The sequence below is a fragment of the Scomber japonicus genome, chromosome 22 (assembly GCF_027409825.1).
Source record: "Scomber japonicus isolate fScoJap1 chromosome 22, fScoJap1.pri, whole genome shotgun sequence".
NCBI lineage: Eukaryota > Metazoa > Chordata > Actinopteri > Scombriformes > Scombridae > Scomber > Scomber japonicus.
Genome location: NC_070599.1, coordinates 3,201,254 through 3,218,129, shown reverse-complemented (window position 1 = coordinate 3,218,129; position 16,876 = coordinate 3,201,254). Strand labels below are relative to the sequence as shown.

The 16,876-nt window shown below is 40.2% G+C and overlaps 1 protein-coding gene across 1 annotated transcript; it reads left to right on the top strand.

The window, feature by feature from the left end:
- Positions 1 to 998: 998 nt before the first annotated feature.
- mtmr1a (myotubularin related protein 1a) lies at positions 999 to 16,876 on the top strand. Its single transcript, XM_053343818.1, has 20 exons — positions 999 to 1,224; positions 2,471 to 2,573; positions 2,692 to 2,715; positions 4,837 to 4,860; positions 6,615 to 6,680; positions 8,416 to 8,503; positions 8,730 to 8,824; positions 8,946 to 9,053; positions 9,147 to 9,245; positions 9,994 to 10,077; positions 10,399 to 10,548; positions 12,113 to 12,301; positions 12,399 to 12,584; positions 12,673 to 12,831; positions 13,018 to 13,065; positions 14,776 to 14,868; positions 14,961 to 15,074; positions 15,159 to 15,202; positions 15,279 to 15,411; positions 16,683 to 16,876. Exons 1-20 carry the CDS (start codon positions 1,118 to 1,120, stop codon positions 16,848 to 16,850), a joined length of 2,082 nt encoding a protein of 693 aa, XP_053199793.1. The 5' UTR covers positions 999 to 1,117; the 3' UTR covers positions 16,851 to 16,876.

Sequence of the window (16,876 nt, the reverse complement as noted above, 5' to 3'; positions counted from 1 at the left end):
AACACAGTAATGATGCATAGTGACACCTAGTGGTAGGACTGCTACATTACAAGCAGACAGATTTGGGAGTGATTATTATTGATGCTGATATTGAAACTGAACGGAATAAACAGCATCATCATGATGAAGTTTACTACAAGTACTTAAGGTGAGCTAAAGAGATAGAAGAAGTCAAACTAATTAAAGTTATAACAGGTTATTATGATTCCAGTAGTGCACTAAAAGTATGTTACAAGTAAGTTAATGTTGGAATGGTAATCCAATTTATACCTGACAATGCTAATAGACATTTGAGGCCATTGAAGGACTGAGCAAAGAATGATATGGATCTCTTAAATTTTTCATTCTCTCTATATCTCTTTAATATTTCTCTATATCAATTTAAAAATGGTGGATATCTAGATATAATTGAAAGCCCAATACACATGAATGGCAAAAGCGACGTCATTGGTCCCAGGACGAATGATGTTATGCACATCTGAAATGACAATGGTGGACAGGAAGGATGTGATGGTGGATATCTGACACGTTCATTGACATCTGCAGTACATATCTAGTCTACATATTAAATGTTAAACCGGTCACATACTTTTTAAAGATTTTTCGATTTAAAAAATATATAGGCCTATATTCATTTCAAATTTGAATATATAATTATTTTGAATTATACAATCAAAGTTGTAGATGCAGTTTGTACTGATACTGTAAGAATATTATTGTGGATGGAATGCAGTTCAGACCAGGAGAAATGTTACTACGGATGTCTAAAATGTGATTAGAGACAGGAATGTGGATAGATTTAACGGTCTGCATGCTTCCATTTGTTGCCTCCGTCCTGCATCTATATCTGCATCTCTACAAGAGGCGGAGCTACAGAACGGGAAGAGATGCAAGTGAGCGGCAGTCAGGAAGAAGCACATATTTCGAAATCAGAGGAAATCCCAAGAGTCCGCGGACAAACCTTTAAATACTTAACAAATATTACTAGATCTCGAGTCTTAGCAGGACAAACCAGCAGGCGCGCAGAGGTACACTGGTTCATTTTGATCCTCATCTCAGAGGAAGCTGCCCACCACCACCACCACCTCCACCCCACACAGTAAACATCCTCTGACAGATGGAGAAACAGGCCGGAGCTGCCGGGGCGGCGGACGGAGCAGGGCCGAACAGAAAGCCCTGGGGCCCGCCGACCTGCGGACCAGCCACCGGCGAGACTCTGGACAGGTGAGCAGGCTCAGTATTAAAACATCACCGACTGTTTCCCACAATGTTTCAGTCCACCAGAAATATTAGGCAAAATATGTTCTGAATAGAGGATACTGTCTTAATTCGGCATTAATATGACATATTTATCTGCTCTTATTTCACCCAAAACCTGCCATTAAATCTGGTTAAATGTTCTTTTCTAATAATCAAAGTTTACAACATTTTATAAGCTGTTTGAGTACAGTTCGCCACACATCCGCTTTAGCTGTGCTATCATACACTAACCTAGCTAGCGGTGTAAACAGACGTGTAATACAGCATAGTATATGATGATAGAGATAAGACTAGCTTGTATGTTATTAAACGGAACTACCATTATGCTAACAGACGGCTAACAGCCTGAGTTAGCTCACAGCGCTAGCTTAAAGCTGCTGACAGACAGCACTAACGTTAATGGAAGCGACGTTATCACTAATATAAACATGATGCACATCAGTCATATCTGACCTGTACACTAACTCACATGTTTAACTTCCTATTATTTATTTAGCTGGACATTATAACGTGAACAATGTGTGACACATCATTTTTCTGAAGGTAGAAGCCGTTAACCAGCTTTAACATCTGGAAACTCATCTTTCACAGCTAGAAGCAGTGCCGCATCTGTACAATACCAGCAGGGCTAAAACTGGCTCCCCAAGCCCCCCATAGCATGTACTGAAATATTAAAAGTCACTGTAAAGCCCTTATAACATACATTATGTTTATGTTTATTTCAAACATGTAAGAAAACCAATAAAACAAGAAGAACAAATAAAATACAAAAACAAAAATTTGAATTAACTGAATGAATTTGAGATGTCACCCAGCCCTTCACTATCTATCTTCTGAGTATTAAAATACAGCAGCACTGTTTCTTATTAAATACTTCTTTTACTTTGGTGGGGGTTTTTCAATCATTAAGTTCCCATTAATGAAAGTCAATACTTCCTGGATATTAAAAGGCATGAAAGTTTTAACATTGTGCTGTTTGAGCTCCTGGATGGCTTTTGATATAATATTTCTGTCATTACAGATTTAGTTATTTGGTCCAACACCTGCTTTTTTATTCGGGATGTGTGCATCTACCACATAACTTTTTCATGGCTTTTAATATGAAACATCTGTGCAGGAAGTGTTGGGTTTTGTGGACGTTGCCTGAGCAACAATAGAAAACAACGAACAGTGTCTTGGTATAGTTTAAATGTTCTCTCTTTCTCTTCAGTCCTACAGGTTCTCATGTAGAGTGGTGTAAACAGCTGATAGCAGCCACCATCTCCAGTCAGATCTCTGGACCAGTCCCACCTGATGTGAACAGGGAGAACAAGGTAGCTAACACACACACACACACACACACACACACACACACATACACACACTCTCACACACACTCACAATCACACTCATAACTGTATTTCTCATCAGTGTGTGTTTTGTAACTGATAGATCGGGAGAAGACCAGACTTTCTGGTAGGATTGGCACGTGTGTGTGTGTGTGTGTGTGTGTGTGTGTGTGTGTGTGTGTGTGTTTCATGGGCATAGCTTTGTGTGTCACAGCTGTTGTTCATTGTTTAGTTCAGCTACTGTTGAGCTGCTGTACAGTATCTTGTCTGCCGCAGCCTGTCAGCACTTTGCTTTCTACAGCTGCAGCTGTGTCCTCAACCAAGACAGATGTTCTTCTACCAGCGTACAGCACAGGACAGGACAGGGTGAAATATATCTGCATACGTATGTAGTAGGGGTGGGAAATATGGATCTGAACTTATATTACAGTAAGTATATATGATTTGTAGGGGTGTCACGATTTCAATTTTAAGGTCACGATTCAATTCGATTCGATTCTCAATCTTTTTTTTTGGTCCTTTTAGCACAGATGCCTCTGCCATTTTTAGACTAGTCATGAGTGATATAATCTCCATCAGTTGTTTGCAATGTACCACACTAAGTCCCTACTAATAGTATATCATTGTAATTTATTAGCAATATAATGTAACAATAAGTTGTTTAAGCAGTCAATGGCAAACTTTCTAGTGACCGTTTAGTAACTGCAGTGTGCACTCTTCATATTAGATGATATTCATAAACATCACTGAACAATGAAGTATGTTAACTGTAGTTATTGCTTTAGTGCAGACATCCCAACTCTCCTGCATATTGATAGCGGCTCCTTGATGCTGCAAATGATGTACAATCTCCTGGAATCTGCAGTGAGCGAGCAAGAGTGTGCGCTAGAGAGTGACTGTGTGTGTGTGTGTGTGTGTGTGTGTGTGTGTGTGTGTGTGTGTGTGTGTGTGAGAGAGAGACAATCAATGCAGCGTGTGTGAGAGCAAAGTTAGCCCTGTGTTGCTGCTTATTAGACCAATGTATCAGCTGATATTATCGGCTGATATTAGCCTGTCATAGATATATAGGTACCAGTGTTTATTCCATCCAATATGTGCCAATTATTATTATTATTATATGTATATATAAATATATATATATATATATATATATAGGCCACATTTTATATTTAATCCTTTTTCATAATTCAAGTTTAATATATACATATTCAATTCCCAGTTAAATCTACTGTTTCAGTGCACTGACGTTATCAGTGTTATACTGTTATATATCATGGCCTCCATTATGTATGTAAGTGTCTGGTAACCTTTTTTTCTTTAAATGTTCAGAAACTTATTTATAAGATTTATATATAAGATTATTGGCCTCATATATCAATATCAGAATGTTTTTACTCCCTAATGTTGGGAAGTTGGCAGTATCAGTTGGGCTCTAGAAATACCCTAACCTTAACAAAGTACTTATTTTAACCCAAACCACAAAGTGTTTTTTATTAAACCACAGCGTTGTCTCACCATGAATCACATGCTGTCAGGTTCTGAAAGGCACAGATAAATGATGTTGTTACTGCTGATAGTGGATATCAGATTATTCTGGAGCTCATGGACCAATAGAATGTTCTGTTTAGTTTGGAGGATTTGTTATCAGTGTTGTTACTGGCTCTCTCATTAATAAATACATATTCTTTGCTGTGTGATGAAACTAGTCTTTTATTTAACAAAGTCATCATTTCCTTTATTTACAGTACAGGAAACCTAGGAATGTAGATAGAAAACCCTGGTACCATAGTTAAAGGGTTAGTTCAAGCTAATTAATATCCCTCCTGAACACTGTATAATTAAGATCAGTAAAATGTCTCACTGTCAACACTCTTCCAACAAGTAGATCCAGTGAAATGAGTATTCAGAGTAAGGTGTACACTGTGTTGTATCAGGGTGGAGTTAAGGTTGATTAAAGGTTTGTTCTCATGGTTGTGAGTTAGAATGAAGTGAGTATGTATGTAGCATGTTGCTTTTGCTTGTTTGATGTCCTGCAGCAGGTTTTTATATTTGCTTCATATTGAATCATTGCTCTGGATGCTGCAGTGCATTTCTGCTAGTGCAGTCGCTTCAGCCTCCTGTGTGTTTGCAACCAGCTGTTACAATATACTCTATAATATAATATGGTCAGTTATATGATGGGTCACGTGTTGTGTATGTGTGTGTTTGTGTGTTTATGTCCTGTGTACATGGTGTGTTTAACCTCCAGGTGTCCAAGAGGCTGAATCCAAGGGTAAGAGTGCACAGACTGTTTGATGTGTGTGTGACAGTGAGTGTGTCCTCAGTGAGAGCAGACAGCTGTGATCAGAGAGCAGTTCTTCATCTCTGCTCCTTCCACCTCACTCTGCTCCTTTTTTTTCCTTCTCTCTACCCTTTCTTTCATAGATTGTTCTTTGTTCTTTGCCTCTACACTCTGTGAGGAAGCAGACACTTTTAATCAAAGCTACATAACATCTGAGAGTTGATACATCACAAGCAGGGGTGTGATCAGGAGACACAAAGGGAGTAAGTGCCAGAAAGATAAGTGTGAGTTCAATAGGACGTTGGTGCCAGCAGGCACGGCACAGAGTTATGCTGCTGATAAGACGTTTTTTGTTTGAGCCTTGGACTGAAGGGAGCGGGAGGGGTTGTTGTGAACCGGTTCAAATTTAAGAGAGCAGAGCGAAGAACTACAATGGCGTATTAGGGCCATGTGTGTAAAAAGAAAGCTAAAACTAAAAGGTGTTTTATTCTGAAAGGCAATCACATCGCCTCACTTTGCAACACTGCAGAGACGTGGCTTGTCGTGCATGATACCTGCCGTGGAAGAACTGATCAAATAGTACTTCTCAGTAGGGTTTAACAATAAGTAGATACTTGTTATCTTAGTCCAGAATCACCACATCACCCTAGGCATCCAGACTTTGAAAAGACATTGCAAGAAACTGGGCCTGTTTCAGAGAAAAACAACATCAACATCTGGATGAGGTGATAGCTTTTGTTCACCAGGAGCTGCAAGGGAGCAGACAGATGGAAGGCTGGTCACTGGTTACATCTACAGCCAGCAAGACACCATACAACAAATGATCACATTAGCCCTCCTCAAGGTGGATCCAAAAAAAGGTTTTTTCTCACAGATTTGTGACTTTATTATATCAGAAATCTGAGATTCTTTCTCAAAATATACACTCCACAAGTTGAGTTTGTGCCAGAACGCTCACCACACATCAGTTTGCAGTGGGTGTGAATCATTGAGGCAGTTAAACTTGTGGATGATGAGGTGGTCAGATGGAGACAGCCTTTTTACCAGAGAACCCCCTACTCTTATTAATATATACCATGGGATATTTAATGACACAGTTTAACATGTTGTTCAAAGGACAGTGTCTCCTGCACTGGAGCATTTGATGGGCATGGGATTAGGACCAGAGACAAGACTGCCCCCTACTGATCCAACAACACCACTTACTGTACAGCAGCATTTTAGTTTTCTCAGGAGGTCTTCCATGTTTGGTTAGCTTCAGTTATTCAGCAGAAACACAGTGTACACACACGCACACACGCACACACACACACACACACACACACACACACAGATATGGCACATTCACACACAGTGCCCAGCAGAACACAAAGAAACAAATACATAAGCAGTGATAATAACTAACACCACACTGTGTACATCAGCAGGGCAGTTCTCTTACTACACATCCTGCAGGCATACAGTACTAGATCCATGTGTTCACAGCTGTATTGATTCTCTTTGTCCATACAGTGTATGTCGGTTGACTGGAGCAGCCACAGGTAACAGGAGTGACTGGTATTGATCAGGAACACTTTGAAAGCCCTCCTGATATTGACCAGGATGATGTAACTGGTTTCAATTATGATAGAATTATTGATCAAAACTGATCATCTGACCACACACTGAAAGATGTCTGTTTATTTTCTCTTTCTCTGTTCTGTTCTTCCTCTCACTTTCTCCATGCTGGCTCTCCCCTGCCGCAGGATTCACAGGATGAAGGGCTTTGTTACCATGGAGAAAGTGATTCTGAGCATCCTTCCAATTCTTTGGCAAGTCTCTCTTAGTCTGTGCTTTCTGTCCTCACTCTGTCCTGGTCTGCATGTCTCATCCTGCTTGTCCTCATCTTCCCTCTGCTCTCCTGTCCCGGCTTCATTCAGTTTCAGTCATAGCGTCCCAGAGAAGGAAGGTAGGGAAGAAAAAAACTGGGTCGCTATGGGAATAATTGCAACTCCTGATATCTGTTTACTAAGATCTAACAACCATCATTTTAATCCTCTTCATTCAGCCATCTAGGTTTCAGCTGATTGTGGTAAAGTCACCTCTATAGAAGCAGATTATATAATGCTTTACAGGTGGTTTAGCTTCTAACATGTAGTACTATAAGGATTAGCTGATTAAGCAGTTGATCAACAGAAAACAGAACCACCAACAATTTGAAGAGTATTGAATTATTTAAAACCATTTTAGGTCATGAATCCACTTGATAAGTGAGTGAGTGCAGCTTCTCCACTGTGAACATTTGCTTGTTTGTTGGACACGTCGCCTTAGTGTCTGATCAAATCACAATCATAACAGAGAAATTCATAGATCATGAAAATAGTCAGTTGAACCGTTATTGAGCTAACTGTCTTTTACTGGCTCAGATTCACCATTCATCATTTCATCAGTCATTTCATTGTGTCAAGATGTTTTCTAGCTATTAAATCATCAAATAATGTATAACTGAGTCAATTAACCTTGGCTAACTAAGTTTTAACAGTGTAGTGTCACATAAACACAGCAGCTCTACCTACAGTAACAGTAAGAGTGTGAACAGCATGAAGCTCCTCACTGCTAGCTAGAAGTCATTCACACACAAAGTTTATGAACAATCTTTCAGCAATGAAATAACCGACTGTGTTTGCTAGCAATGTCTAATGTTGCTGTCATCACTTATTTAGATTAACATTATTTAATTAAAGTATTTTATTCAAACAGAAACTACATTTTATTGAGAATACATAAAATACCAACTAAAGCTCTCCAACAGCTAAGCTAGCCAGCAGCTAAGCTAATTAGCTAGCTATTTAGCTAACTACAACAGTATGTTTTTTTTTTCCAACTTTTATTTGGATTTTCCAACAAAATAACATACAGTGTGAAATGAGGCATAATTATACAACAATACATCAAAAATCTTCTATACCCATACCCACCCACAAACCAGACAGAGACAGATGAGACACACACACACACACACACACACACACACACACACACACACACACACACACACACACACACACACACAGCGGTATGTTTAAAAGTGATCTTGAATCTGGTATAGTGTTGGTTTGCTGTACAGCATATCAACATGCTGACATGTTTTATACTGTGGTTAAACTGAGTTAAGTTAGTTAGATTTCCCCTCTTGAAGTACAGTTTGTGAATCCAGACTGTGATTGGCCCCTGTGTTATCACACCATCACACCATCACAGCTGTCATATCAGTTTGAACTTCCTGTAGACCAAATCCAAAATCTTACCTAATGTCAATTTAAAAAAATAATCTATCTAACTGATGATAAGCAACATTACATATTGTCAGCAAACACATTAACACATTCATCTATTTCCATAGTCATCAGCATTTCATTGTTGAGACTGTTTATGAACTCTTTTGCTACACATGTAGCTCCACCCAGACATGGAGCCCCCCCCCCCCCCCCCCCCCCATCATCAGCTGGCAGTGAGGGCTACTTGAGCTCAACTGCTGCTCCACTAACTGGTCTGTGTTCTATGTAGAACCTTCCAGCTCTGAGATATGGGGCGCAGGTCAAAATGTCCCAAAACCAGGTTCCTCTGCTACCAGGAGAGAACATCCAGACTACAGGTTTGTTAATCTATTACTTATCATGTTTATTAAGTAGCTCACAATGTCACTTATTCTTTGAACTTGACATTTTATTTAAAAAAAAGAAAATATTTATCTTGTGTGTGTGTGTGTGTGTGTGTGTGTGTGTGTGTGTGTGTGTGTGTGTGTGTGTGTGTGTGTGTGTGTGTGTGTGTGTGTGTGTGTGTGTGTGTGTGTGTGTGTGTGTGTGTGTGTGGACATGCAGTCAAGGATGTGATGTACATCTGTCCATTCAGTGGGCTGGTTAATGGGACTCTGACCATCACAGACTACAAGCTGTACTTCAGCAGTGTGGAGAGGGTACTGCACATCATTTATTATTTATGTGGAGGCTTTTTTACTTTTGTTTCACACTCACACAACTTGCTTCCAAGTGTGTGTGGCTGCAGCTGTGTGTTCATATCACTCTGTGTACATCCAGGAGTCTCCATTTACTCTTGATGTGAACCTGGGAGTCATCAGTCGACTAGAGACCATCAGCGTCCCCAACCAAGGAGAGAACACCAAAGGACTGGAGTTGGTCTGCAAGGTACCACACACGCCAAATATCTCTCACTATACTCTACATGTATATAGATTATGACTTATTTGAACCTGTCCTGTGATCTTGTCCCTGCATCAGGACATGAGGAGTCCGAGATTTGCCTATAAGACAGAGGAGAGCCATCCAGATGTGCTGGAGGTGCTCACCAAACATGCCTTTCCTCTCTCCCACAGCCTGGTCAGTTTCATTCAAATGTCCTCTTTATGCTTTATGTATTTTCAGATTCTTCTCTTGAATCTCCCAGACCTTTTTCAATGAGCCTAACTCAGTCTTCACCAAATGGCTCGATAACAAACTAGGGCCTAACTCATACGCTCATCAACATGAGCAAGTTTCATTGACAACAATCTTGACTGTGACACTGCAGAGCTTTAAGCCCTGCTGTCACAAATCAGAACAAGAGAACAGAGACCTTTAGGAAGACCCTTTAGCAGCTGTTTACCAAAACTACAGACATTGAAATATATTTTTTATTTGAGTTGATTTCAACTCTTAATTCGTTCAGATGAAGACATAATGATCTCGGGTCAATGCAGTGTTTTTGTTCTGTGAGGAAAGTCATAGAAAGTCTGTTCATGTTTGAATGTCATCTCTATGATCACTCATGAATTGCTTGTGCCTCAGAGAAAATTATACAGATGAGACAATGTATTAATGCTCCAAATTCTCTTAAATCACTTATACATGCCTTTTTAAAGATGAATCTTAGGTCCACTATGTTCTGCTGTAAGTAGAGTATGTAAGTCATACAACACTATATATAAGAAGGGTTACAGTGAAAACATAGGCTAATTATATGAACTTAATTTCATATTGTTAAACATTGGACTAATGTCTTAAATGGGTTCAGTTCTATCAGTTGTATGTATTTAAGTTTCCTATGGTGACCAGATGTAATAACTGTCCTGTGATATCTCGTCTGTAGCCTCTGTTTGCATACCAGTACAAGGAGCAGTATCCTGTGGACGGCTGGAAGGTGTATGACCCCATGACAGAGTACAGACGTCAGGTGACTGACCACCAACACAATGTAGAATATCACAGCTTCTAGATTCAGCTCACATCACACACACAGCTGAGACAGTCTTCCTGGTAGAACTAGCCCTAACTGTATTATATTGTATTATAATGTAACCTAATAGTGATGTAGCATGAGAGTATGGTGTCATTTTACTGTCATACTATAAAGAGGAGATATCATTATTGTGATTCAGCTATGTCATGTTCTTATGCTGTCTGCTTAGAAATATAGTGAAATATATACTGCAGCAATGGTTTTTATCATGCTGAAGTAGTTCTTTGTCCATGTGTTGGGTGATTTGTGTGTAAGGGTCTTCCTAATGAGAGCTGGACCATCAGTAAGATGAACAGCACCTATGAGCTGTGTGACACGTATCCCTCCATCCTGGTCATCCCCACCAACATCACAGATGAAGACATCAAACGAGTGGCAGTGTTCAGAGCCAAACACCGCATACCGGTCAGTCTGAAGAGTCACATCACTCTGGAGCTTACACACAGCAGCTGACAGCTTAGTTTACTTTGTCTCATACATACGTATATGTGTTATTCTAAACAAATTCTTAAAAAAACAACTCACAAATATGTAGTTTCATTTTTAGAAAAGGTTCAGAACAGCTGGTCACTGTAGTTTTAAATGAAATGTTACTCAAACAGGAGGCAGCAGTGCATTTGTTGGAGACTATTTTCAGTGGTGGATTAATACACACTTTTTATTTGAATGCATCTTACTAAACATATTTTTTGTTTTTTTCTCTTTATGAGTTAAGCCAGGTTTTTAGTACTGCGTCAACTTGATGCAGTAGTCCTGCAGAGTCCTCTGGATCTCCATTACCCCTTTCACACCAAAGCAGTTTCAGTGCTGGTGCTGGACTGGTGCTGGTTCGCAGTCGGTTCAACTGTGAACCAGTTGAGAACCAGTTTGCTTTCCCACTGCTCAAGGTTTTTGCGTGGCCACCTAATGATGTGACCGCATACGCCAGTTACATTCACTGCTTTCCCATAAAGACGCCAAACCCGAAGCAACAATAACAACAACAACGGCAGACTAGCGTTTGTACAGCTGTTGTTTCTGGCTCGCATTCCAAACACAGCAGATACAACGTGTTTCTGCTGCTCGACAGGGTTGAGATGGTTGTTAGCCTTTGTTGTTAGCCGGCAGAGCACAGCTAACTCACGCATGAATTTCACCATCAGTCAAATGTTCAAGGGATAATTCACTCCTTATCTATTCACCACATGGTCTTGTTTGTTGAGGTTGGTCTCAATAACCCTGCACCCTGCCCCTTAACGGTTCTTTCTTCTAGTCCAGCAAAGAACTGGTGCCACTCTGGAACCAGTTTTTCTGGCCCGCAGCCAGTTCTTTGTCTGTGTGAACAGGTAAACCGGTTCCAAATTAAGCACTGGTCCCAAACCAGCACTGGAACTGCTTTGGTGTGAAAGGGGTACATGTTCCCCCCCGCAGAGCACCACGTCGCCTGACATGCACCTCTAAAAAATTGTAGCTGCACGTCGAGGTGACGCAGAATACAAGGGCTGTGATCATAATACATCATTGCCGGCATTTTAAAGTCTTGGAGTTTTGTCGTTTTTGAGCATGAAGAAAACATGGACCAAGTAGAAAAGTGCTTGATTGAGGAGGTGCAGAAGTACGAGCACTTGTACAATTCGTCTTCTCCACATTACAAAGACAAAGACAAACAAACAATCAATGACTTTCACCATAGACCCTTCAGGCCCTTTAAGAACCTTACACCCCCTAGTGTTTTGGCGATGAATTGCACAGCACCATTCAACCCCAAAGCAGAACTTCTAATGGTTCATAACAGCGTTGAGTTAACACAATACTATAAACCTGGCTTTACTGTACAATCCAGCACACTTACAGAGCAGCTGTAAACTGAGTCTCATGTGTTACCTTTAAGACTTGTGTTTTACTGCTGTCCTGGTCATAGGTCCTGGTCTTGGTATAAGTCGGTATTGGTATTATCTTGAGTGCTAGACCAGTGCTTCTCACCCTGCAGGTCTTATCCTGGATCCACCCAGAGACTCAGGCCACCATCGTACGCTGCAGCCAGCCGTTAGTTGGCCCTTCAGACCGTCGCTGTAAAGAAGACGAACGCTTCCTCCAAATCATCATGGACGCCAACGCCCAGTCTCACAAGCTCACTATCTTTGATGCCCGGCAGAGTAGTGTTGCAGTCACCAACAAGGTACTCTACACTCTATACACTGTTCTACCTGTCTGCACACTCTGATACTCTACCTTCACACTCATTCTGTCATCTCTCTACAATCCACCTGATCCAGGGGAAGGACGGAGGGTTTGAAAGTGAGAGCTTCTATTCCAATGTGGAGCTGAACTTCCTGGAAATCCCCAACATCCACGTGATGAGGGAGTCTCTGAGGAAGATGAAGGATGTGGTTTATCCCACCATAGATGAAGCCCACTGGCACTCGAATATAGACCAGACACACTGGCTGGAGTACATACGGGTGAGCCTCACACATGAAAACACACATTAATGACAATACTCTGTAGTCTTGTAATGTCATGTGACCAGTGTGTCTTTGTCATGTACAGCTGTTACTAGCAGGAGCAGCAAAGATAGCTGATAAACTGGAGTCAGGGAAGACATCAGTGGTGGTTCACTGCAGTGATGGATGGGACAGAACTGCTCAGCTCACCTCTCTGGCCATGCTGATGCTGGACAGTCACTATCGCACCCTCAGAGGGTTCCAGGTCACTTACATCACAATTTAACTTATATAATTTAGTCTTCATCTGTGCAACATAATAATGTACTCTCTGTGTGTGTGTGTGTGTGTGTGTGTGTGTGTGTGTGTGTGTGTGTGTGTGTGTGTGTGTGTGTGTGTGTGTGTGTGTGTGTGTGTGTGTGTGTGTGTGTGTGTGTGTGTGTGTGTGTAGGTCCTGGTGGAGAAGGAATGGATTAGTTTTGGACACAAGTTTGCTGCTGTAAGTAACCAGGAGATAAAGCAGTTCCATTACATCAGACATGTCCAAACTATTCCATAAAGAAGCATGTGCCTGTGTTTGACCAATCAGCTGTCTGAAGACTGAGATCAGTTGATTAAATGGGTGGAGCCTGGATGATCAAAATGAAATAATGTGGTAATCTTTAAAGCTAGTGTCTTTGTAGCATTCATCAGTCAGACCTACAGGTGTGTGATAAAGGAAAAACCACATCATAAAATCTTGTAGTAAGGTGTAGACCATGTTTGTCCAGTTTTAGTGTACATTGTCACAGATGTACACATCATATTCTCTACTGTTAAACTCCATCATCATTTAATGACTGCTGTAGCAGCCAGCACACACAGACACAGGACAAATAGTTAGTAGCTGAGAACTGAATGTGATAAATAGAAATGAATAATACATAGAAAGCAAAAGGTGCAGATTTTGTTGTTGAAAGACATTAAGGTGTTTATTAGGATACTCATTACTCCTCATACTCTTCCTAAAAACTAAACAAATTAAAACAGAACATGAAAACATGACATTAAAATGGACAAAAACAAATAAAATCACTTGAACTTAGGAAAACAAACGGATTATAACATCAGAATTCTTTCTTCCAACATGTTACTCTACATATTCTATTTATATGCATATACAGATACATATACAGTATCTCACAGAAGTGAGTACACCCCTCACATTTTTGCAAATATTTTATTATATCTTTTCATGGGACAACACTATAGAAATGAACCTTTGATACAATTTAACAGTAAATCTATAAGCTATACAAGCTGTACATGCATATCAAAGTTTCATTTCTATAGTGTTGTCCCATGAAAAGATATAATAAAATATTTGCAAAAATGTGAGGGGTGTACTCACTTTTGTGAGATACTGTATATATATATGTATGCTGCATCTAGACATACAAACATATATACATGCACACACACGTGCTAGTTCATAAGCATACATGGTTAACACTTACATACTGTTCATATTCTGACTCATAATTAGTCTCTACACCAATTCACATTCATACATGTCCCATCAGTCATTAATATGTTTGATTCATCTTGTGGAAAAAAGACATTCACAATCACTGTTTTATGGTCCAGGAGAACATTTGATAGAATATGATGAATGAAACAATATGTTTGAATGGTGACCGGTCAAATTTGTACATTTGCATATATGAAAAATGTTTATCAGCTGCCTGATAATAGAGGTATTTTATTAGCATGTATGTATACTGTGGATCACATGAGGTAAAGTCTGGCTAATAGAAAGGTGTATATGGGGTTTTTACAGCTCTCAAATGTAAAAATGGGTCAAATTTGACCCTGAACAGTATGTAAGGGTTAAGTCTTGCATCATATTTCTGTACCTAGTGATTATTCTATACATTAAAAACTATTTACACAATATGACTACAGCTGTAGGGCCATTGGGTGTTCCACTTGTTTTTTAAAGCTTGCTTAATTGTGTGTTTTAACAGTCTGAGCTGGAAGTGAGTTCCATGCAACCATGGTTCCATACAAAACTGTACGTTGCTTAGATTGAACACATCTTTCCAAAATCTCCCAGAGGTGTTCAGTTAGGTTGATGTAGAGAGACTCCTTACTTCTAAAAGTTATGAACAGTAACCCTGAGTATCTGTAAGCTTGGTCATGTGTGTGTTTGTGTGTTTGTGTGTTTCAGCGTGTGGGTCATGGTGATGAGAATCATGCCAACTCAGAGCGCTCGCCTCTCTTCATCCAGTTCATGGACTGTGTGTGGCAGATGACCCGACAGGTCAGCATCCTGCCTCTGATGTCATCAACTCATAACAGTAGAGGTTCATAGAAGCTGCTCTCCACTAATAACATATGTTGTTCTGACTACAGTTCCCAGCAGCCTTTGAGTACAATGAGCTGTTCCTCATCACAATTCTGGATCACCTGTACAGCTGTCTATTTGGTACATTCCTCTATAACAGTGAGCAGGAGCGGACAGCTAAGGTGGGTATCACTGCTACCCCTCCTCAGGTTACATCATGTGACTGATGAGCCTATCACTATAAAAGTCTTGTGTTTTGTGTGCAGGAGGTTCAGAGCAGCACTGTGTCTCTGTGGTCCTACGTTAACAGGTAAGCTGTGTGTGTGTCTCATTGATGTGAGTCAGTGAGAGACTCTCTCTGACTGTATGACATCATCTCCTAACAGCCAGCCTGAGGACTTCACCAACCCTTTCTATGTGGACTATGAGCACCATGTTCTGTATCCACTGGTGTCCTCCAGACATCTGGAGCTGTGGAGCAGCTACTACGCCCGCTGGAACCCACGGATGAGACCACAGGTAGGATTATTGCTGGAGTTACATCCATACATGCATTTCACTGACTAACATTTCATTCTCTTTGACTATTAAATTAAAGAGTACGGTCTAGACCTGCTCAATGTGAAAAGTGTCTTGAGATATCACATCTTTTGTTGTGATTTGGAACTACAGTATATAAATAAAGATTGATTATCAGTCACTATTGTTATTAGACCTCTGTGCTGAAGTAAAAGGAAACTATAGATTACAAGAATAATGTAATCTATAATGTAAAATGTAAACTCTAGAACACATCTTTATAATATTACTATACTGTTGAAACATTACAACTTCACTCATAACACTACACTGTGTGAGGAAAGAGTCACAATAGTTTGAAATGAACTTTTCTGATAAAATAATGTTACCAATTTTTTGTATTACAGCTTTTTATGGTAAAATGATGACTTTACTCATTATGTATATATTTATGTTAATTTACAACTGTAGCTCATCACACCTTTGTTTTGTAAAAATATGACTTTAATATATATGTAATAACAAATTGATCATCAATGCTGGATTACTAAATTGGAATGACCTAGCAACTGCTTCAGAGCCCAAGGTAACCATCAAGGGCCCCCAGGACAACTGCTGTCAGCATCAGGAGCCCCAAAGGCTCAACTGTTTGGTATTTGTGGTACGCTGCTAGTAGTGTGTGCTCCACAGAAATGACCTGGCCTTGAAGTAACACCTGCTTTATTGTCTAAACTTGAGGCTCCAGCTTGTAGAAGTAACAACATTACACCTGTTAAATCTCAGATCAGCCCAGACTGTTCCTAACAAACCAAACAGTGTTCAGACCTGATGTTCATCACTTTAATCTTCATCATATCACAAGAAAAAATCAGTCTGAAGAATTGTTCTAAATGTTTCTAGGTTGTGATTTTACATGAATATATAATGACAGTAAAGTCATCATTTTACAATAAAACACTAATACAACATGATACCATAGGTAACATTATTGTCACTATGAGCTCTCCTCTTTACCTGCTGCTACCTCTGCTCCACTCTGTCACCTCCACCCACAACCTTACACAACTATGTGGCTATGAGTGAGCAGACAGGAAGCATATATGATGTCTGATGAGGTGAGTGTGGAGCAGAGGTGGGGTGAAGAGGAGAGCACACTGTGACAATTATGTTGATTAAGTTGATTTCAAATATTTCAAAAGTGGCAGAATATTACTAGCTGTCATTTTGATGATCCAGACTAAATAAAGTGACTTATTGTGATTGTGTTTGAGGTTCCGGTGCATCAGACTCTGAAGGACCTGCTGATCCTGAGAGCAGAGCTGCAGAGGAGAGTGGAGGAGCTGCAGAGAGACGCCACCTCCCATTCCCTGTCCTCCTCCTCTGAACACTCCCCCTCCCCCACACACACAACTGGAACACCACTGCACTCCGCTGTCTGACACACACACACACACACACACACACA

Coding starts and splice junctions, on each gene's coding strand:
- mtmr1a (XM_053343818.1), top strand. CDS start 1,118: ATGGAGAAACAGGCCGGAGCTGCCGGGGCGGCGGACGGAGCAGGGCCG. Junction 8,825..8,945: donor ACTTCAGCAGTGTGGAGAGG/GTACTGCACATC, acceptor GTGTACATCCAG/GAGTCTCCATTTACTCTTGA. Junction 12,302..12,398: donor GTGTTGCAGTCACCAACAAG/GTACTCTACACT, acceptor CACCTGATCCAG/GGGAAGGACGGAGGGTTTGA.